Here is a 23,861-nt window from a genome sequence, read left to right on the forward strand (position 1 = left end):
AGAAAAAAAAATATGCGTCCAAAGCGCTGATAGGTCCGGATCGTGGGCACAGAGCCTAAAATAAAATTTTAAAAAATGGTGTGGGCTCCCGCGTCATTTTTATAACCAGCAGAGGGAAAGCCGATACGATATTAGTAGCCGGGGAAGGGGCCATTAGCCAAAAATGTTCCCTGGCTATTAATATCAACCCACAGCTGTTTGTTTAGTCTTTACTGGCTAGATTACAGAGGGACCCTAGAAAAAAATTGACATGGGGTCCCCCTATAAAATCTAACCAGAAAAGGCTAAACAGACAGCTACGGGCTGATATTAATAGCCAGGGAAGGGGCCATGAATACTAGCCCCCTCCACGGCTATTAATATCACCCCTCAGCAGTCCCAGAAATGGCGCATCCATAAGATGCGCCAAATCTGGCACTTAGCCTCCGCTCTTCCCACTGCCGTGTAGCGGTGGGGTAATGGGGTTGGGGTTCACGTCAGCCTTGTATTGGCAGCTGACGTGAAGCCCAGGTTAGTAATGGAGGGCGTCTAGAAGACGTCCCCATTACTAACCGCGTAGTAAAGTGGTCGGTGCTTTTTCAATAAAAGACACGGCCAGAGTGAAGTATTTTAATGAAATAAAAAACACAGTTCTACAATTTTTTTTTATTACCCTCTGAGTCCCCGAATCCCTTGATCTTCTGAAAAAAACTGTAAAATAACAACCATATTCCTCACCTGTCCGCCGTCAACGACGCAGTTCATGTACCGCCAGCGATTGTCCCATGGCAATCTGGGTCACTTCTACAGCAGTGACATCAGCAATCACTGATGTCACTGCTGTAGAAGACAGCTATGTATACTGACAGAAGTGTAAAATCACTCCTGTCAGTGTACATGCTGCTGCAGGAGTGAGGTCACTGTGGTTCATCAGCTGATCAGCCCCAGTGAAATTACCACCATGGGAACGTTCTTCAGAATGTTCCCATGGTGAGGTCACGTGAGTGAGTTGAGCTCCCATCAGTAATACCGCCAGGCTGAAGACGACACCGGGGGGCGCCGGACAGGTGAGTACAAATTTTTTTTTTTTTTTTTTTTTTTAACTGCCGGTTGTTCCCGGCTCTACTGAGAACTACTGCTCCCCTCTGCAGCACCGCTCTCGCTGTTATCAGCGGGAGCGGCGGTCGGATGAGAGGAGTTGTAGTCCTCCTCTCCCGACCTGGGTACCACCCGCACCACGTTTCCGAAACGTTTCCCGCTCATTGGCTGTAATTGAAACGCACTAAATCCGCAGGTATAAATTGAAGTCAATGGGCGGGAAACGCTCCGGAAACGCTGGGCATAATAGTTATGCTGTGTTTTTTTCCACAATGCTAATCCTGAGCGGAAATTTCCGCATCATGTGCACAGCACATCAGGATTAGCATTGCTATAGCTGGCAGACCTATTAGCAAGCGTTTTCGCGGCGGAAAAACTGCTGCGAAAATGCATCAAAAACGCTTCGTGTGCACATAGCCGTAAAATGGAAAGCAAAGCCAGAGAGACGTGTAAGAAAACGGAAAACTACCATTCGAATGGATCGAAGAATAGGCAGAATGGCAAAGACTCAGCCAGTAATCAGCTCCAGGATGATCAAAGACAGTGTCAAGTTACCTGTGAGTACTGTGACAGTTAGAAGACGCCTGTGTGATGCTAATCTCTGAGCAAGAAGTCCCCGCAAAATCCCACGGTTAAAAAAAAAAAAAAAAAAAATGACATGTATTGAAGCAGATACAGTTTGCCAAAGAACACATCATAGAATCATAGAATGGTAGAGTTGGAAGGGACCTCCTGGGTCATCTGGTCCAACCCCCTGCTCAAAGCAGGATTCACTAGAAAATCTCAGACAGATGTCTGTCCAGCCTCTGTTTGAAGACGTCCATTGAAGGGGAACTCACCACCTCTCGTGGCAGCCTGTTCCACTCATTAATCACCCTAACTGTCAAAAAGTTTTTTCTAATATCTAATCTGTGTCTCCTCCCATTTAGTTTCATCCCATTGCTTCTAGTCTTTCCTTGTGCAAATGAGAATAAAGATGATCCTTCTACAATGTGACAGCCCTTGACATATTTGTAGACAGCTATTAAGTCTCCTCTCAGTCTTCTTTTTTGCAAGCTAAACATTCCCAAATCCTGCAACCGTTCCTCATAGGACATGGTTTGCAGACCAGTCACCATTCTGGTCGCTCTTCTCTGAACTTGCTCCAGTTTGTCTGTCTTTTTTAAAATGTGGTGCCCAAAACTGTACACAGTATTCCAGATGAGGTCTGACCAAAGAGGAGTAAAGACCGATAATGACTTCACGTGATCTAGACTGTATGCTTCTGTTAATACATCCCAGAATTGTATTTGCCTTTTTTGCTGCTGCATCACACTGTTGACTCATGTTCAGTCTATGATCTATTAGTATACCTAAGTCTTTTTCACATGTACTGTTGCTTAGCTCTATTCCTCCCATTCTGTATATGCTTTTTTCATTTTTATTGCCCAGATGTAGTACTTTGCATTTTTCCCTGTTAAAAACCATTCTGTTGGTTGCTGCCCACTGCTCCAGGTTATTTAGGTCTTTTTGAATCCTCTCTCTCTCTTCTCTAGTATTAGCTATCCCTCCTAGCTTTGTGTCATCAGCAAATTTAATCAGTTTACCCTCAATTCCTTCATCTAAATCATTGATAAAGATGTTGAACAATACAGGTCCCAGGACGGAGCCCTGTGGTACCCCACTTGATACATTCATCCAGCTGGATGTGAAGCCATTTACAACCACCCTTTGAGTCCGATCACTAAGCCAGTTATGAATCCACCTAACAGTTGCCTGGTCCATTGCATACTTGGTCATTTTTTCAATAAGGATGGTGTGAGATACTTTGTCAAATGCTTTGCTGAAGTCAAGATATACTATATCTACAGCATTTCCCTGATCCACCCAGTCAGTGATTCTGTCATAGAAGGAAATTAAGTTAGTCTGACATGACTTGTTAGTTACAAACCCATGCTGACTCTGGTTAATCACTTCATTCTTATCCATGTACTTACATACATGTTGTTTAATAATTTGTTCAAAGATCTTTCCTGGTATAGAAGTCAGACTCACCGGCCTATAGTTCCCTGGGTCCACCTTCTTCCCCTTTTTGAAGATAGGAACAACATTTGCTCTTCTCCAGTCTTCTGGGACTTCTCCTGTTCTCCAAGAATTTTCAAAGATTATGGAGAGTGGTTCTAAAATTTCTTCTACGATCTCCTTCAGTACTCTGGGGTGTAATTCATCTGGACCTGGAGACTTGAACTCATTTATGTTAGCTAAATATTCCCTCACAATCTTTCTGTTTACAGATAACTTGGATTCCTCTATTCCTTTAAAAGGACAGTGAAGATCAGTTGATGTTACATTTTCTTTCTGAGAGAAAACAGATGCAAAATAGGAATTAAAAAGTTCGGCCTTCTCAACATCCTCTCTTACCATTTCTCCATTTTCATCCTGTAAAAATCCTATAGCATCTTTGACTTTTCTTTTACTTTTGACATACCCCCAAAATCCTTTTTTATTGCTTTTGACATCTCTTGCAAGCCTTAATTCATTGTCAGCTTTAGCTAACCTGATACGTGCCCTGCAGGATCTGCAGACTGCATTATAATCTTCTTTAGATATGCCTCCCTCTTTCCATTTAATAAACATTTCTTTCTTTCTTTTTAGCATGTGTTTAAGTTCTGTGTTCATCCATCCTGGTTTCCTTAAATGCTTCCCATTCTTCCTACTTTTCGGGATTGTTAACGATTGTGCTTTGAGAATCTCATTTTTAAAAATTTCCCATCCTTCCTGGACATTTTTGTCCTTAAGGACATCCAGCCATTGGATCCCTCCTATTCTCTTTCTGAGTCTCTTAAAATCTGCCTTTCTAAAATCTAACCTTGAAGTCTGAGTCTTCACATGTCTTCCTCCTCTAGTTATCCAAAATTCTATAATAGCATGATCGCTGCCTCCTAGGGTCCCAGCCACCTTTACCTCCTCAACCATTTCCTCCCTGTTTATAAGGATTAGATCCAAAGTAGCAGATCCCCTTGTTTTCTCCCCTACCTTTTGGAAGATAAAGTTGTCAGCAAGAGAGGATAAGAATTTGCTTGACCTGTTAGTTTTACTTGAGAGAGATTCCCAACAAATGTCTGGATAGTTGAAATCTCCCATGACCACTACGTCATATTTTTTGGAGAACTTGGTCATTTGATACATAAAGAGTTCATCCATATCTTCAGCTTGCCCAGGTGGCCTGTAGTAAATGCCTACAATGGTGTCCTTTCCGTTGTTCTCTCCTTGTATTCTTACCCAAACAGTTTCCACAGAATTCCCAGTCTCTGAAGCTTCAATCTCTGTGCAGATATACGCTTTTCTAACATACAATGCAACACCTCCTCCTCGTTTATCAAGTCTGTTTCTTGCAAATAAGTTGTATCCTTTTAGCCTTTTATTCCAATCATGTGTATCGTCCCACCAAGTTTCAGTGATTCCAATGACATCATATTCCTTTTCCTGCATTAGTAGTTCCAATTCTCCTTGTTTGTTGCCCATGCTTTGTGCATTTGTATAAAAACATTTTAGTTTGTGATTGGTTTCTCTTCCTCCCATATTTTTATTATTTAAATTGTTTTGTCTTTGTTCTTCCTTTCCACTTCCAGTAGCAGAGATCTCAATAGTATTTGTCAGCTGTATGGCTTTTTCTGGCCTTTTGCTTCCCTTCCCACATTGTTCTAGTTTAAAGCTTTTCTGATGAGTGTAGCAAGGCGACTTCCAAATACATGTTTTCCAGTCTTCGTAAGGTGCACCCCATCTCTAGCATGTAGTCCATCGTATAGGTAATTCATTCCGTGATCCAGAAATCCAAATCCTTGTTGACGGCACCATCGACGTAGCCAGTTGTTCACCTGTAGAATCTTATTCCACCTCATTGTTCCATGGCCATCCACTGGGAGGATGGATGAGAAGACCACCTGCGCTCCCAATTCTTTCACTTTCTTGCCTAAGTCTTCAAAGTCACTGCAGATGGTTTCCAGGTCCTTTCTTGCGGTGTCATTTGTCCCCACATGTATTAGCAGGAATGGGTAGTGATCTGTAGGTCTGAAGAGTCTTGATATCCTGTCAGACACGTCTTTAATTTTTGCTCCTGGAAGACAGCACATTTCTCTTGAGGTTATGTCTGGTCTGCAGATAGCGGCCTCTGTTCCTCTTAACAGGGAATCCCCCATGACCACCACTCTCAGTTTTTTCTTCACAACATTCTTCTTTCTCCATCCAGGAGGATTCTGAGGGCTTACAAGGTTATTCATTGCTGGCAAAGTCTTATCTTGCTGTATTTCTTCATGGTGCTCCTGCGTGAGAGCCTGGTACTGGTTCCTGAGCAGTATGGGTGCTGACTGCCTCTCGATCCTCCTGCTTCTGTGGGTCACATGCTTCCATTCCTCTGTTTCGTCAGGTGCAGTTCGAATTTCTTCTCTTTCTGAATCATGAAGAGATAATTCTGCTCTGTCTAAGAACTCTTCACCTTCCTTAATGATTTTCAAGGTAGTTAACCTCTCTTCTAGATTTCGCAACTTTTCCTCCAACAGGGACACAAGCTTGCATTTCTGGCATGTGAAGTTTGGCTTTTCCACTGGCAAGTCTGTGAACATGTAGCAGGATATGCAGCTCACCAAATGGCTCCTGGACTCTTCCATGTTCTTATTGTTAATGTTCTGAAAACAGTGAAAAAAGCTTAAAAAAAAAGCTTCAAAATGCGCGCGCCAGTAGGCGCGCGGTTTACCGATGTCCTCTTTTCAGCTCCAACAGCCAAAATCCAGTGTTCTTTGAGCTCGTGGAGACTCTTCACTTACCCCAAAATGCAGTGGGAATATGCAAATGATCTCCTCAGGACTCCTCCCCTGGTTTACCGATGTCCTCTTTTCAGCTCCAACAGCCAAAATCCAGTGTTCTTTGAGCTCGCGGAGACTCTTCACTTACCCCAAAATGCAGTGGGAATATGCAAATTATCTCTTCAGGACTCCTCCCCTGGTTTACCGATGTCCTCTTTTCATCAACTGGCCTAAAGAGAAATGGAGAAACATTTTGTGGACTGATACAATAAAATTGTTCTTTTTGGGTCCAAGGGCCACAGACAGTTCGTCAGACGACCCCAAAAACTCTGCATTCAATCCACAGTACACTCTGAAGACATTGAAGCATGGTGGTGCAAGCATCATGATATGGGCATGTTTCTCTTACTATGGTGCTGGACCTATTTACCGCATACCAGGCAGGGATCATGGACCAGTTTGCATATATTAAAATACTTGAATAGGTCATGTTTCCATATGCTGAAGAGGATATGCCCATGAATTGGGTGTTTCAACAAGACAACGACCCTAAACCCACCAGTAAACAAGCAAAATCTTGGTTCCAGTCCAACAAAATTTGAGGTTATGGAGTGGCCAGCCCAATCCCCGGACATTAATTTGATAGAACACTTGTGGGGTGACACCAAAAATGCCATTTCTGAGGCAAAGCCAACTAATGCTAAAAATTTGTGGGATGTAGTCAAAACATTCTGGGCTGGAATAACAGTTGACGGCAGGGCTGTGGAGTCGGTAAGCCAAACCTCCGACTCCTCAATTTCCATGACACCTACTCCACGACTCCGACGCCCTCATACTTGGCTCATGTTTAAGTGATAAATTTACTGTAGCACAGATTAATTTCAGCTAAAAGTCTAGACCCTTAGATCAGGAATAGGACAGACATTTATAGGACATTTCATAACTTTCCCAAATTCTTATGAAAAAATATTCCCCACAAACTGCATTGAACTACTGTACCCAATTATATATTTTTAGGGGTTGGAGTTGGTCCATTTTATACCGACTCCAACTCCACCAAAATGGACACGGACTCCACAGCCCTGGTTGACAGGGGCCAGAAGTTAGTTGACTCTATGCAACATGGATGTGAAGCAGTTCTAAAAAACTGTGTGTATACAACTAAATATGAAGTTAGTGATTCACAGGAATGCTAAATCCTCAAAAAAAAAAAAAAGAGTACATATTGTGAGTTTGTAAAGACAAATGCAGACACTGCTATTTTTCAGAACAGCCCAATGTTCATTTTTTGTTGTTTCCTATAAAGTAGTTAAAATTATATACATTTCTCTAAGCATGTGTGATCCTGGCCTTACCACGGTCTGTTTAATTCATCCAAAGCACTGAAAGCAGGAACTAGATGAAAAATAAGTGGTGGTGGACTGTGCTACTGCCTGCAGTCCGAAACTGACAAATGAAAGAAAATGACTTTTACAAGGAATAAGAATAGGAAGTTGTGTAGAAACAAGGGTTGTCTTTGTGGTGGGTTGAGAGTTTAAAAATAACAATAAAGGCTTAAAATGTAATGTAAATGTAACATTGTCTTTATTTATCCTATCAACACTCATCTCTGCTCACATCCATGTAATATCCAATGCCATAGATAGCAGTAAATAATCGGGGAATGACAATATGGGGTTGATAAAGCTCAAGCCTTTCCCTGGTATATATTTCTCACTCCTCTACGTTGTTTAATCCATGATACTTTAAGGTCCTCACACTTTTAACATTTTATGATCCATGTAGAGTTGCCAGTCGGTTTTTTTTCCTGCCATTTATGGTCTCCTGTTGTCCTTTAAGCTAGTGATTGATTGCTAACTAGTTAAATCTGTGTAGATCTAAGCAGATACGTCCCTATATATTGAGACATAGTCAAGGGGCAGCATTTATGCGGGGGCATTTATGCATATAGCATTTATGCATACTTTATCGAAGTGCCATAATTTATCAAAGTGCCGCGGCAGTTAGAAGATGGCAGTTGGGCCGGAGACAGGTAAAACATGCAAGACAATTAAACAAAGTTGCTTCCAGGTCATCTTTTTGGCAAATAGTATTCACCATTTGTATCTGTGCCATTTATATTCTGGCTGCTACAATCATCCACATTCACCATTCTCCCACAAATTCGGCACACTTCATCCATATTAACCCCTCTCTCCTCTCTTCTCCTATGTACAGTTGTCATGCTCTCTTCACAATGTTATACCACGCAGATCCATTCATTCCCACCATACCACACAGGAAACGCTCTCACAAGTCACTCAACCATCTGCTCACTCTCTGTATCTTCCTTCTATTAGTCGCAGGTGATATTTCTCCCAACCCAGGACCCGCCAGTAATAATAACACTGACTCTTTCCCGGTTATATTCAGAAACCCTGCTAATCTCATTAATATTCCCTGTATATCTTCTGTCTCATTCAACTGTGCCCTTTGGAATGCATGCTCAGCATGTAATAAACTCTCTTACATCCATGACTTTTTCCTTTCTAATTCCCTCAACCTTCTGGCTCTCACCGAAACCTGGATCCAGCAGTCGGACACCACCGCCGCTGCAGCTCTCTCCTATGGTGGCCTACATTTCTCTCATACCCCACGACCTGACAACAGATCAGGGGGAGGTGTTGGTCTGCTTCTTTCAACAAAATGTACTTTTCAGGTTATCCCACCCCCCTGTACCCTCCCTTATCTTCCCGTCTTTTGAGGCCCACACAGTCAGACTCTACCGGCCCTTCTTCCTGCGCGTGGCGGTTGTCTATCGCCCTCCAGGTCCCCCCCCGTCAATTCCTGGATCACGTTGCTGCCTGGCTTCCAAATTTTCTATCCTGCGACATCCCCACGATAATCATGGGAGATTTTAAAATCCCAATTGACGATCCTCTTTCCCCATCTGCCACGCATCTTTTATCACTAACCTCCTCCTTCGGCCTTTCACAGCTTGCTAATTCTCCTACACATGAAGACGGGAACACATTGGACCTGATCTTTTCCCGGCTTTGCTCAGTACATGACTTTACTAACTCTCACCTTCCACTCTCTGACCATAATCTGCTTTCATTCTCTATCAAGAACTGTGACTCTACTCAAGACACTCCCACCTTCCACACTTATAGAAATTTACGCGCCATTAACACCCAGAAATGTATAAAAAGGTTGCAATCATCATTGGCCCCAATTTCCTCCCTCTCATGTCCCGACTCTGCATTGAAGCATTATAACAAAATAATGCTATGCGCCCTGGATGAAGCCGCACCTCCTACTCAAAGAACAATTCGGCATAGACGGCGACAACCCTGGCACACGCCTCAAACACGTCTTCTCCAGAGGTACTCCAGGTGCGCTGAACGGCTGTGGAGAAAATCAAATCTGCCCGAAGATTTCCTCCACTATAAATTTATGCTGAAAACCTATAACTCTGCGCTTCACCTCTCCAAACAAACCTACTTTAACAACCTCATAATCTCACTTTCCAATAATCCTAAACGACTCTCCTCAATCAAACAACACAGGCCCCGACCACCGACCTCAGTGCTGACGATCTGGCCAATTATTTAAAAGAAAAAATTGACCGTATCCAACAGGAAATCTCCCAATCCCCAAATGTTATGCATGCTCTCCCCCGCCACATTGTATCTTGCTCATTTTCTGACTTCGAACCAGTCACGGAAGATGAAGTGATCAGGCTCCTTGCATCTTCTCGCCCTACCACCTGCACCAGTGACCCTATTCCCTCGCATCTCCTTCAGTCCCTTGCTCCAGCTGTCACCACTCGCCTAACTAAAATTTTCAACCTTTCCCTCTCATCTGGTATCTTTCCCTCTTCTTTTAAACACGCCAGCATACAACCATTACTTAAAAAACCATCCCTTGACCAAAACTGCACGGCCAACTATAGACCTGTTTCCAATCTTCCCTTTATCTCTAAACTCCTGGAACGCCTGGTCCATTCCCGTCTAATCCGCTATCTCTCAGACAGCTCCGCACTATTGGCCTCAAGGACACTGTTCTCTCCTGGTTCTCCTCCTATCTCTCTGACCGCTCCTTCTCTGTGTCTTTTGCCGGCTCCTCCTTCTCCCTACTTCCCCTTACTGTCGGGGTTCCACAAGGATCAGTCCTAGGCCCCCTTCTTTTCTCCTTATACACTGCTCCTATTGGACAAACAATCAGCAGATTCGGTTTTCAGTACCATCTCTATGCTGATGACACCCAATTATACACCTCTGCTCCGGACATCACCCCTGCATTACTACAAAGACCAGTGATTGTCTTTCTGCTGTGTCTAACATTATGTCCTCCCTCTACCTAAAACTGAATCTGTCAAAAACTGAACTACTCGTATTTCCTCCCTCTGCTAACCTACCTGTGCCCGATATTGCCATTTCCGTTTGTGGCTCCACCATTACTCCCCAGCAACAAGCCCGCTGTCTTGGGGTCATTTTTGATTCAGATCTTTCCTTCACTCCTCACATCAAATCACTCGCTCGTTCATGTCATCTACACCTCAAAAACATCTCAAGAATCAGGACTTTTCTCACCTTTGACTTGGCAAAAACTCTTACTGTAGCTCTTATTCATTTTCGTCTGGACTACTGCAACTCTCTACTTATCAGGCTCCCTCTTACTAAACTCTCCCCTCTCCAATCCGTCCTTAACGCAGCAGCCAGGATCATATTCCTCGCCAACCGCTACACCGATGCCTCTTCCCTGTGCCAGTCATTGCATTGGTTGCCCATCCAATATAGAGTTCAATTTAAACTTACCACGCTTACCCACAAAGCGCTCCATGCTTCAGTACCCCCCTACATCTCCTCTCTTGTCTCTTGTCCCACCCTACACGTGCCCTCCGTTCTGCAAATGACTTGAAACTAAAATCCTCCATAATCCGAACTTCCCACTCCCGTCTCCAAGATTTCTCTCGTGCTGCGCCAATTCTTTGGAATGCACTACCCAGGACAGTTCGATTAATTCCCAATACCCACAGTTTCAAGCGGACCCTAAAAACACATTTCTTTAGACTGGCGTATAGCCTAAACACACTCTGTCCGTCCCAGTTTTCACCCATATTAAAATCTTCTTCAACTTCAGGTTCATACCAACTATGCACTTAATAGCCTCGGTCAGGACTGTACACATACTGGCAGGCGACCAGTCCATGTATTATTTATCCTATTCAGTATATCAAGGCTGCATTATACAATATTTGTACATTTTACCTTTTGTGTCTCCCCCATTTCCTCATAGACTGTAAGCTTGCAAGCAAGACCCTCACTCCTTTTGACATGAGTTATGCTTATTCTGTATTGTCTGTATAAGTCCCCCCTAAAATTTGTAAAGTGCTGCGGAATATGTTGGCGCTATAAAAATAAAAACTATTATTATTATTATCAAGTATACTATAATATTGTTAGTAAAATAGATTTTTGTCACTTTCACATTTCAATCCTTTTTCATTTATTTCTTTACACACATTTTTCTTTGAAGAATGACAAAAAACAGCCTTTATTTTATTATTCACCTATTTCTTATCATGGTTTTTTATTTATTTTTTTCCCCCCAGAATATGCATTTAAAGCCATCAACCAAGGAGGCCTCACGTCGGTGGCGGTCCGGGGGAAGGATTGTGCCGTTGTGGTCACACAAAAGAAAGTCCCGGTAAATAAAATAAACATCATGTCACGGGCAGTGAACATAGGATACACTAGTCTTTATTTTTTACATCTCGGGGAGGAAGAAAATCCCCAATTTGTAGTTGGCTTGGCATCAGTTTCTATGTAGATGTCCTTCTCCATTACCACAGATGATACTGCCGGAAGATATGAGAACCTGGTTATTATGGTGTCCGGCTGCAGAAGGGGTAGACAGACAGGAGTGATTGTGAATAGTCAGGTTCATGTCGTTCTCCATCAAGCCTTACAATATAATTTTAAACATGTACATATAATAGGGCCGATGTGACAGGAAGCCTGTATGTCTTTAGGGTGTGTTATAAACAGGGAATACATACATGTTTTATGCAAATGTTGCTCTGACCTGGTTAGCGTAAAGGGAATTTTCTCTGTGTTGCTAGAATAAGGTGCTAACCACTGAGCCGCCTGTATAGTACTGTTCCTGAGGACTCATTCACACAACCACATTTTCGATCCAAGAACTAAACGGACCGTACTTGGACCAATGTTACTCAGTGGGGCTGTGCAGATGACTATTTTTTTTCATTGACCAAATTTGCTTGTCTAAAAATGTCCGTATGCCCTAGTTTATTCCGTAAATCGGATGAGAATCCCCCATTCAAATCTATGGGTGCTCAAATAAAAAATCGGCTGCCATACAGAGCCACAGTGTAGCATTTGTTTTTTTACAGATACATTGCAATTCTGTTACATAGGAAACGATAAACTGTCTTTAATATCTTCTGCAAAAAATAGCAAAAAAAAAAACGGATTGCATATGGAGAAGTGAGAAAAAAAAATGTTCCACTTTCCTGGATGAAATTGCATTATTTTTCATATGCTCGTATGAACCTAGCCTGAATGTAGTAATGCTCCACGTTTCATGTACATGCATGTAGATAGTTCTGTGATGCACTTACATGTATAGACTTCTACATAACTCTTCTTCCCTTTCGTAATGTACTGATGCAGGACAAGTTGCTGGATAGCAATACCGTCACCCATTTATTCCAGATAACAGAGAGCATCGGCTGTGTGATGACCGGCATGACAGGTGACTGACCATTACTGAATTACATTACACTTCTTTTGTCGCAGGCCATTGTTCTCTCACTGTAAAGCATTGCAGAATTACGTCCACATTTTTATTAACGGAGCACAGGCCGTGTTAGCAAGCATTAGCCGGATTATTCTCCTCCATCACCAATGTTCCTGCAAAGCCAGGTTATCCATAAATCCCTGCTGCAGTTAAAACCTGAAGCGGCTTCAGTTTAAGTCTTAAAGACATTCATCTCCTTGAAAGATTCTTGCCTGCACTGGCACATACAGTGGGGAAAGTAAGTATTTGATACACTGCCAATTTTGCAAGTTTTCCCACCTACAAAGAATGGAGAGGTCTGTAATTTTTATCGTAGGTACACTTCACCTGTGAGAGAGAAATCCAGAAAATCACATTGTATGATTTTAACATAATTAATTTGCATTTTATTGCATGAAATAAGTATTTGATACAATAGAAAAACAGAACTTAATATTTGGTACAGAAACTTTTGTTTGCCAAAACAGAGGTCAGACGTTTCCTGTTGTTCTTCATCAAGTTTGCACACACTGCAGCTGGGATTTTGGCCCACTCCTCCATATACAGATCTTCTCCAGATCTTTCAGGTTTTGGTACTGTCACTGGACAACATTGAGTTTCAGCTCTCTCCAAAGATTTTCTATTGGATTCCGGTCTGGAGACTGGCTAGGCCACTCCAGGACCTTGAAATGCTTCTTACAGAGCTACTCCTTAGTTTCCCTGGCTGTGTGTTTCGGGTCATTGTCATGCTGGAAGATCCAGCCCCGCCCCATGTTCAATGCTCTTACTGAGGGAAGGAGGTTGTTGGCCAAAATCTCACTATACATTACCCCTTCCATCCTCCATGCAATAAGGTGCAGTCGTCCTGTCCCCTTTGCAGAAAAGCACCCCCAAATTATGATGTTTCCCCCACCATGCTTCACAGTTGGGATGGTGTTCTTGGGGTTGTACTCATCCTTCTTCTTCCTCCAAACACAGTGAGTGGAGTTGATACCAAAAAGTTCTATTTTGGTCTCATCTGACCACATGACCTTCTCCCATGCCTCCTCTGGATCATCCAGATGGTCATTGGCGAACTTCAAACGGGCCTGGACTTGTGCTAGCGTGAACAGTGGGACCTTGCGTGCCCTGCAGGACTTTAATCCATGACGGTGTAGTGTGTTACTAATGGTAATCTTTGAGACTGTGGTCCCAGCTCTCTTCAGGTCATTGACCAGGTCCTCCTGTGTAGTTTTGGACTGATTCCTGACCTTTATCAGAATCATCCTTACCCCACAAGACGAGATCTTGCCTGGAGCCCCAGACTGAGGAAGATTGATAGTCATCTTGTGTTTCTTCCATCTCCTAATAATTGTGCCAACATTTGTTGCCTTCTCACCTAGCTGCTTGCCTATTGTCCTGTAGCCCATCCCAGCCTTCTGCAGGTCTACAATTTTGTCCCTGATGTCCTTAGACAGCTCTTTGGTCTTGGCCATGGTGGAGAGGTTGGAGTGTGATTGGTTGAGTGTGTGGACAGGTGTGAGTGCAGAGTAGGAGGGCTTCTTAAAGAAAAACTAACAGGGCTGTGAGAGCCAGAATTCTTGCTGGTTAGTAGGGGGATCAAATACTTTTTTTCACTAAATAAAATGCTATTTAATCATTTTAAAAATCATACAATGTGATTTTCTGGTTTTTATTTTTAGATTGTCTCTCAGAGGTGAAGTGTGCCTACGATAACAATTACACACCTCTCCATTCTTTGTAGGTGGGAAAACTTGCAAAATCGGCAGTGTATCAAATACTTATTTTCCCCACTGTATATCAGGTTATACCAGGCAGTTTGCAGGTCATTACTGGGACTATTGAATAGGTGAAGCCTTTGCAGTATAGGGTAAAGCACCACCTGCCACAGCCTTAACGAACAGGCACCAGTGTGAAATAATAGCCTTCAAATTCAAGACAGAGTTATTATTGAAAGGAATGTTCTCAGGTTAGTTATCCGCTATCCATGGGATAAAGGATAACGTCCTGATCACTGTGGCCCCTACCAATCCCAAGAACCAGGGTTCTGAAGAGCCCCACGTGTGCTGCCCCATTCATTCTTAATGAGACCGCTGGCACTCCCATATGAATGAGTGGAGCAGCAGTGCGCATGATCAACCTCCGCTCCATTCATGCGAGTTCTCTGGATCGTGGGGGTCCCAGCTGTTTGCCCCCCTTTGATTTGTTAGTTATCCCCTGTCTAATGGATAGGGGATGGCTTCCAAATGTGAGATTACCCCTTTAATCTGAGAGTGACTACTTTTCTCTGTTCTTTGCTGCAATGTCAGACGTCTGTGTGTGTTTTATATGTTATTAATGTGACGACTTCTCTTCTTCAGCGGACAGCAGGTCTCAGGTGCAGAGGGCCCGCTATGAAGCCGCCAACTGGAAGTACAAGTACGGTTACGACATCCCAGTGGATATGCTTTGTAAACGGATCGCTGATATCTCACAAGTCTACACGCAAAATGCAGAAATGAGGCCACTAGGCTGCTGTAAGTATCCCATGTACCATATTTATTTTTATTTTACTCTGTTCGTAGCACCATTTAATTCTGCAGACATCATCATCACTGTCTCCATTGGGGCTCACAATCTACATTCCCTATCAGTAGGTCTTTGGAGTATGGAGGGGAAACTGGAGTACCCGGAGGAAACCCACACAAACACTGGGAGAACATACAAACTCCTTGTAAATGTTGTCCTTGGTGGGATTTGAACCCTGGACTTCAGTGCTGCAAAGCTACATAGTACATGGCTACCCACTGAGCCATCAAGCTGCTTTATATATAGTACAAGGCTACCCACTGAGCCACTGTGCTTCTCTATGCATAGTACGTGGCTACCCACTGAGCCATCAAGCTGCTTTATATATAGTACAAGGCTACCCACTGAGCCACTGTGCTTCTCTATGCATAGTACGTGGCTACCCACTGAGCCACCGTGCTGCCCGATAATGATCACTATGACTTTGCATCTATAAATCTATGATGCGATCACTTATCTTTTATATAGAAGGTCGGGGGTTTTTTTTTTACACCTCTTCTCTGTTTTCTTTCAGGTATGATCCTTATTGGAATAGATGAAGAAAATGGAGCTCAGGTGTATAAGTGTGACCCTGCTGGCTATTATTGTGGCTTCAAGGCTACCACAGCTGGTGTCAAACAGACCGAAGCCACCAGTTTTCTAGAAAAGAAAGTGAAGAAGAAATTTGATTGGACGTTTGAGCAGAGCGTTGAGGTTGGTGCTGCGTTTTTCTCACAGTACTCTTCTTGTTCAGGCTATCCTCCCATCCCATCGGGAATGCACACGATCATTCTGAGCCTCTGCACACAGGCTATCCTATCTGAGCGGCGTCCTCTGTTATAGGAATCCATTACTACAGTATTAGGAAGCTGTAGTCCCATGTAAATGCAGTCTAAGGATTAAAGGAGTTTGCTGATTAAATAAATATATTTTTTAACCCGTTCCCGACATATGATTTAACCGTACGTCATGATTTAAACGGTGTTACGGCAAATTGATGTATATTTACATCACAGCAATTATGAAGCTATGCCCACACAACCGCCCCTCAACCACTTTTGGCTGTTTAACCCTCTAAAAGCCCCTGATCCATAGCAAGTCCCTGTGTTCCTAATGTCACATGCATGCAGTCACATCTCCAGCATACCTTGCTGTGAGCAGTTATGTAAAGGGCGTATAGGGCGTGAGCCTTACTCACGTGCAGTCACCGTCCAGACTAGCTCCATGCATGGACAGGATATCAGTCAGCTACGTTTCTGGTGAGGATTTAATCGCTAAACAATTTGTTTCTTAGGAGTGAGTCAAGAATTATTATTCATTATTTATGACTTCTTATATACTTCTTAATGTTCTCTTTCAACCATTGCACATTTTCTTTTTTTCTTTCTTTTTAGACGGCCATCTCTTGTCTCTCCACCGTTCTGTCTATCGATTTCAAACCCTCTGAGCTTGAGGTTGGCGTAGTGAGCCTTCAGGATCCAAAATTCAGGTTTGTGTAGTCGAACACTCGCACGCAGAGTTTCTCTTGTTTAATATTTTATTGTAACTTGTCTTTTAGTATTTAGGATTAGAGACCCCACATCAGTCATCAGAATAAGGGTCTAAAGCGCTAGATAATTGCAGCGAGCTTTTTCGGTACATCCCAGTGTATTTTTTCACCCAGCAGGTGGCTGACGACCCTATTAAAAGCTGTTAAGGACCTTTTATTTTAAAGTATGGTGGGGGTCTCGTCCATCCTAGGCAACATACCATTACTTCTGATGGCAGGAAAGCGAATAATTCCCCACTATAAAGTCAGCGGGATGAAAATGATGCTTCATAGGACATGAGAGCATAAGGAATTTGTATATTTCCCTTGGATTAGATGTTATTGTATTATCTCATGTCCCTGATATGGAAGGGATTAATCATGTAAATGTGTGCAATGACTGAAGTTTTTCTTTAAAGGGGTTGTCACCTGAACAGAGTACGTTTTAATTAACAGATCTTGGAATAATAAATTCCACAATTGGATGTGTTTAAAAAGAAATGTTCCTCTGTTGAGATAACCTTCTAAATGTGCCTCTGCTATATACTGTGTAATGGCGGTGTTCAACTATGCAGAGCTGCTTTATTTCATGGTCAGCACATACAACAGCTCCTGGCTGGGGGAGGAAACATAAGGCGCTTATGATAAGACCGTGTATAGACTACACAGCTGGGGCTCACAGCTGCTGCTTTCTGAGGTAACACATTTCTCTGCCTGTTTTATCACAGGAGCAAGTGTTTTTGCTGCATCACCAGTCCTTTGAGCTCATCATAAATCAAGTCCATGACATATAAGCTCAGTGGCTTCTGGAGCTCCTGACTTTATTAATGAGGAGATTAGACGGCTGGGGATGTAGCAGAAACACTCATTCCTGTGATAAAAAAGGCAGGGAAATGTGTTACCTCAGAAAGCAGTAGCCCCTGCTGTTTTGTCTGTATACTGTCTTATAATAAGCATTGGAGTTGGTAAGCCAAACCTCCAACTTCTCAATTTCCATTACACCGACTCCCTCACACATGGCTCATGTTTAAGTGATAAATTTACTGTAGCACAGATTCCTCTCAGCTAAAAGTCTAGACCCTTAGATCAAGAATAGGACTGACATTTATAGGACATTTCATAACTTTCCCAAATTCTTATGAAAAAATATTCCCCACAAACTGCATTGAACTACTGTACCCAATTTATTATATATTTTAGGAGTTGGAGTCGGTCCATTTTATAACACCACCGACTCCACAGCCCTGATAATAAGTGACTTGTGCTTCCTCCCCTGACCAGGAACTGTGGTATGTGCAGACCATGAGCTGGAGCGGCTTTGCACGGACAGACACAGCCATTACACAGTACACAGCAGGGGCACATTTATAAGATTATCTCAGCACAGGAACATTTTTTAACACATCCAATTGTAGAACTTATAATTATTCCAAGATCTATTAATTAAAGTGCACTTTGTTCATGGGACAATTTCTTTAGTTCTGCAAATTACCACTACCTCTTTCCTGTTGTTTTTGTGGCATGGTTCACACATGCATTACATGATTTCAGTGTATAATTGTGTAACATATTCTGTATTACAGGATTCTCACAGAAACAGAGATCGATGTTCACCTGGTAGCATTAGCAGAGCGCGACTAGCATATCGCCAGATCTGACAAGTCACCACAAACCTTTTGCCTGTTGTTCTCCTGTGTATCATTTTCTCTGTACGAATAAAGAGATTTTTGACTATCATTTGTATGTTATTTTGCTCCAAGCAAAGGCTTCCTGAGAACATGACATTGATTTAATGATAATGCATAGTCCTCAGCAATGCGTGCTAATAGGTGGAGACGTCTATTTACTCAGCACAATTTTAACGAAATGTGAAACTTTTTTTTTTTTTCTTCTGCAATCTCTTGCAACTCTCAGAAGAGTCCATATTCTGCATGCTTGGCTTTTAAATGCACCTTTGTTTGCAGGTACGCAAGCTAATGTACTTATATAGCATTGCAAACTACAAAAACTGTCCTTCCTGCTAAAGTACACTTTAATTGTGTCAGAAGCCATTTAACAATTGAACGTTTAACAGAAAATTCCTTAAAATATTGCGTTAGGCATCTTCCAGCCTTTCGGTTTCATGCAGATAAGGTTGGGATTAGATTCCATCATTTTAGATCAGACTCTCCGGAACAAATAGGAAAATCTCATCAATGGCACTAAATATATGGACGAAAGCACGAGTCCTTTAAAGGGTTTTATACCTTTTATCTAAAGCAAATGTAATACTCTTTGCACTAGAGCAGATAGAGGAAATCGTAAGGCCAGGGTCACACATCCTGTATTTGTTGCAACATTTTTAAACACATTTACAAATACAATTTTTATAGCAAATTCCAGGTATGCTGTCGATTGCACCCATTCCAATGCAGCAAGGAAAATCTGTGCCCACATTTGAACTGAAATCTGGATTCTTATTTTGGTTTAAATTTTAGATGTCCGGACAATTTCACAGAATTGTAAAATTCGGGTCTGATGACTCAAACTAACCGTCATGAATCAGACCTGTGGTCTGGCCGGAATTTGCACCTATACACTCCTTATACACAAATGTATTTGTGTATCTGGTTATAAGTATTTTAGGCACATGAGGCCAGATAACATTTGTGGAGGGACCACTAATAACGAAGGCCGGTTTTAGATGTCCACAATTCCGTGTACAGACTTCAATGTCCTGACCGTCTGAGGGTGGTCCGGAGATTGCAGTTCAACACAAGGACATGTAAAACCGGCCGAAGCAAGAAGGTCCTTGACTACCTTCAAATCATTCTATAACTTACAGTTTTTACTCACATCTCTGTTTACCCCATTTTTACACAGGCTTTCATAGACTTTGGTCTGAATGTACTTGCTTCTAATGGCGCCTGTTATCAAAGTTCAGGATTGAGGTCCTCCACGGCCAGTCTATACAATAGGGGTCCGTACAGAGATAGGTTTCTCAGACGTCTGAATTTGGCCATAGTGTATAAACACAAATTCTACTGCAAATCCTGATGTGTTGGCAGGAAAAACATTTGTGTAAAATACTCGTGTTTTTTACATGCCTTTTTTTTTTCTGCAGATTTTTCTCCGCTCATTTGAATGGGTGAAATCTGCTGTAAGAATTGACACATTGGGGATTTAAATTTGCTGCAAATCTGCAAGGACAAAATGAGCAATCTGTCATTAGACTTCAGGAATCTCATTCACTTTCTTGGTGCTACAAAATCCTTCAGTTTTTGTGACAAAACTGCATGGAATTAAACACAACAAAAATGCAATATGTGCACATACACGAGCAGTGATTTGCCATGGTTTTGCAGATTTTAAGGGGTTTTTTTGTTTTTTTTTAAATATAGGATTTAGTGAATCACATTTTATCTATCTAGTGTGTATTTAGAAAAAAAAACTCAAAATGCAATATGAAGTCACACCGATTCATGATAAAACTGCATGTGGTTTTTTGGTCAAGAATGTCTCCTGTAATGAATCTTAAGGGTAGCTTCACACATATTGGGGCAGATTTATCAATACTGTAAGATCCTTAGTGCTAACTTAGATTAGACCATCTTAAAACGCACCAGATTTATCATAGTAACTGAAAAGGAATGGTAGGGTTAATCTGCGCTGCCAATAGTCAAAGATGGAAGAGAAGCACGGTATCCAGGAACTCTGTTTCTTTGTCAACACATTTCGAAATTCCAAACTTCTTCATGGTTGGTCCCTGATGAAGTTTGAAACTTCGAAACGCGTTGACAAATAAACTGCGTTCCTATATATTGATCTTTTCTTCCATCTTTGGCTGTTGGCAGCGCAGAATTAACCCTACCATTCCTTTTCAGTTATCATAGCCATGGGTCTTCAGCAGCCTTGAGCCTTTTAGTAGTTGTGGTCACACATCCACACCAGGTGAGTACCATCGCCTTTGGTTTCCCCATTGTCACTTGGATAAAACCCTATTGTGCTTATTATTGTTCCAATTTTTTTCTACCTCAAATTTATCATAGTGGCTCGTGCTGTTTGATAATTTCTGTGTATTTTGAGACTGTTTTGGCTCACGGCGTTGCATGTTAGGCCACGACCCTTTCTACTTAGCCACACCCTTTTCGGTTAAACCACACCTCTAACACTGGCGCATGTTACGGCTGTGTGCATGATGAAAAATGCGTCAAAAACACATGAGGGGCCTGTTCATCAGTTTAGGCCAGAATTATGGTGTGAAACTGAAATGATTGCAGAACACGTAGTTGCCGATCCTGGACTGCTTTGTCAACTTCTTGAAAAGTGGCATAAGCACTGGGGCATGTGGGTAAGTGTGTCAAACAAGTCATCATTTATGGCACAAAAGTGTAGCAAATTACAATATAAATATACGTCACACCTTGAGTGGAGCAGATTTCTGGCGATGGGGTACAGCATTTGAAAAATGAGCCAAATTTATTAAGAGGTGCGTTCTTAATTAATTTGGCCCATCTCACTCCAGCATACAGTTCATCAAGACTGGCGTACAAAACAGGGGCCATGGTTTTACTGCAAGTTTATGTGACTTTCAGCCATATATGATCCCATTCATTAAGATTGGCGTTGTACACACGAGTCTCAATGAAGGTGCGTGGTGGAGAAAAACGTGCCGAGTCCATGAAGAGGTGCCCGCTACTTAATGAATTCGGCATGTTATCAGTGACGTGGATCTTTCCAGTCATATTTTTGGTTTAAGTAATGGTGTTACTTTTGATGAATTCAGCAGCTGAGCGCCACACCACATATTCCCGCCCATACTTTGCCCAATTTTAACAGCTGGGGTGAAAAATTGTGACGTTTCAAAGTGTTTGCGACTTCTGGCATGAGCACTTTGATGAGTCGGCCCCATAATTTTTCTAGGGTAAGCAGGTACAATAATGGTCTCTAAAAATCGAAGCAATTCATGGAATGTGTGTTTTTCCTTTCATTGAAATCATGGAAAAAATGCGTGAAAAATCTGACAGCATTTGGATGCCATCGGTGCGCTGTCCATTTTTCACTGACTGATGGGAAAAGATAAAGAAACCTTTTTTTTTTTCCCTCATCTGTGAAATAAAAACTGATGGACCGCCGACCTAACTGATGAAAATCACTGAGCAAACATGATCCTATTTTCTCATAAATGAAAAAAAAAACAAACTGCCGTCTGAATGAGGCCTTACATAGCGCCAGCGAGAAATCCCACTCATGCGCTGTTTGGCACGGCTTTCCCGTTTATTGTTAGTAGCTACACCATTTTAAGAGTAGAACTATTAATTTACCTGCAAAATAACTTGGGCCACGGCCCCACTATCAGTATTTGGTCAGTATTTTTTCTCAGGAGTGGGAGCCAAAACGATGTGTGGAACAATCAAAGAAAAGGTATAATAGAAACAAGTCACCAATTCTGCATTTATCACCCACTCCTGGTTTTGGCTCCCACTCCTGAGAAAAAATACTCATGATTTTGTAGGCATGCAATACTTTTAGGTCCAAAATCATGTGGCTATTTAGGGTTCAGCCGGTTTTACTAATGAAACTGCTGGATCCACTTTTACAGACCTTGTTGCATCCAGTTTTCCTGTATGAAGAAAAATAATTCTTCACTTCTCCTTCCATTAGTACTTATTCAGACCTGCGTGAATCTCGTTCTGTCTGTGATTTTCATGGCTATTTTTTTGGGGCTATTGTCGAGTGTTTTTTTTGCCATCCATTAAACAATGAAGAAAAAGCTAATGCTTTTTAGGACAAAAACACAACCCCACCCCCCCCCCCTAAAAAAAAAAAACATGGGTGTTTGTGTTTTTTTAGCCTTCCCATTGACTCCTCTTGTAAAGAACGACGTGTCTTCCTAGCGAAAAGCGCCTGAAGCGGTTAAAAGAAGCTCAAAAGCCTGAACATGTGAATAGCAAGTTATTTTTTATAGAAATGAATAGGAAGGTTTCTTAAGCGTTTTCTGAGCACTTTTTCAGAGCGGACCCACTCAAAAAAAAAAATCCTGAAAAAAAGAGTCAACCTACCCATTACTTTTTTTTTTATTTAATAAGTGTCACTTAAATCTGATTCATCCCTGGATTTTACTTTAAAAAACGAACATGGAAAAAACATGATATGGAGTGTCATCACAGCTTGCAGCCGCTATGTGTGTATATACAACCCCTGGCAAAAATTATGGAATCACCGGGCTCGGAGAATGTTCATTCAGTTGTTTAATGTTGTTGAAAAAAAGCAGATCACAGACATGACACAAAACTAAAGTCATTTCAAATGGCAACTTTAGGGCTTTAAGAAACACTAAAAGAAATCAAGATTAAAAATGTGGTACTCAGTAAGGGTAATTTTTTTTCAGACCAAGCAGAGGGAAAAAAATTGTGGAATCACTCAATTCTGAGGAAAAAATTATGTAATCTTGAAAAACAAAACCCGAACACTCCAATACATCACTAATATTTCGTTGCACCACCTCTGGTTTTAATAACAGCTTGCAGTCTCTGAGGCATGGACTTAATGAGTGACAAACAGTACTCTTCATCAATCTGGCTCCAACTTTCTCTGATTGCTGTTGCCAGATCAGCTTTGCAGGTTGGAACCTTGTCATGGACCATTTTCTTCAACTTCCACCAAAGATTTTCAATTGGATTGAGATCCGGACTATTTGCAGGCCATGACATTGACCTTACGTGTCTTCTTTCAAGGAATGTTTTCACAGTTTTTGCTCTATGGCAGGATGCATTATCATATTGAAAAATGATGTCATCATCCCCAAACATCCTTTCAATTGATGGGATAAGAAAACTGTCCAAAATATCAATGTAAGCTTGGGCATTTATTGTAGATGTAATGACAGCCATCTCCCCAGTGCCTTTACCTGACATGCAGCCGCATATCATCAATGACTGTGGAAATTTGCATGTTCTCTTCATGCAGTCATCTTTATAAATCTCATTGGAACGGCACCAAACAAAAGTTCCAGCATCATCACCTTGCCCAATGCAGATTTGCGATTCATCACTGAATATGACTTTCATCCAGTCATCCACAGTCCACGATTGCTTTTCCTTAGCCCATTGTAACCTTGTTTTTTTCTGTTTAGGTGTTAATGATGGCTTATGTTTAGCTTTTCT

The 23,861-nt window shown here is 41.9% G+C and overlaps 1 protein-coding gene across 2 annotated transcripts in view; it reads left to right on the plus strand.

Annotated features, from left to right (window-relative positions):
• The window catches only part of PSMA6 (proteasome 20S subunit alpha 6), a 32,381-nt gene extending 13,928 nt beyond the window's left edge, over nt 1–18,453 (plus strand). The window contains exons 2-7 of one of the 2 annotated variants that reach the window (XM_073637552.1): nt 11,455–11,549; nt 12,536–12,617; nt 15,002–15,157; nt 15,724–15,902; nt 16,583–16,677; nt 18,300–18,453. In XM_073637552.1, the coding sequence (XP_073493653.1) occupies nt 11,455–11,549; nt 12,536–12,617; nt 15,002–15,157; nt 15,724–15,902; nt 16,583–16,677; nt 18,300–18,357 (665 nt within the window). In that variant the 3' untranslated portion in view covers nt 18,358–18,453. Of the gene's footprint in view, nt 1–11,454; nt 11,550–12,528; nt 12,618–15,001; nt 15,158–15,723; nt 15,903–16,582; nt 16,678–18,299 lie in introns of both variants that reach the window. The other variant, XM_073637551.1, reaches the window with a different exon arrangement.
• The last annotated feature ends 5,408 nt before the right edge of the window (nt 18,454–23,861 follow it).

This window comes from Phyllobates terribilis, unplaced genomic scaffold, assembly GCF_046119375.1.
Source record: "Phyllobates terribilis strain yellow unplaced genomic scaffold, ASM4611937v1 Scaffold_7__3_contigs__length_470593459, whole genome shotgun sequence".
In the NCBI taxonomy this organism is placed as follows: Eukaryota; Metazoa; Chordata; class Amphibia; order Anura; family Dendrobatidae; genus Phyllobates; species Phyllobates terribilis.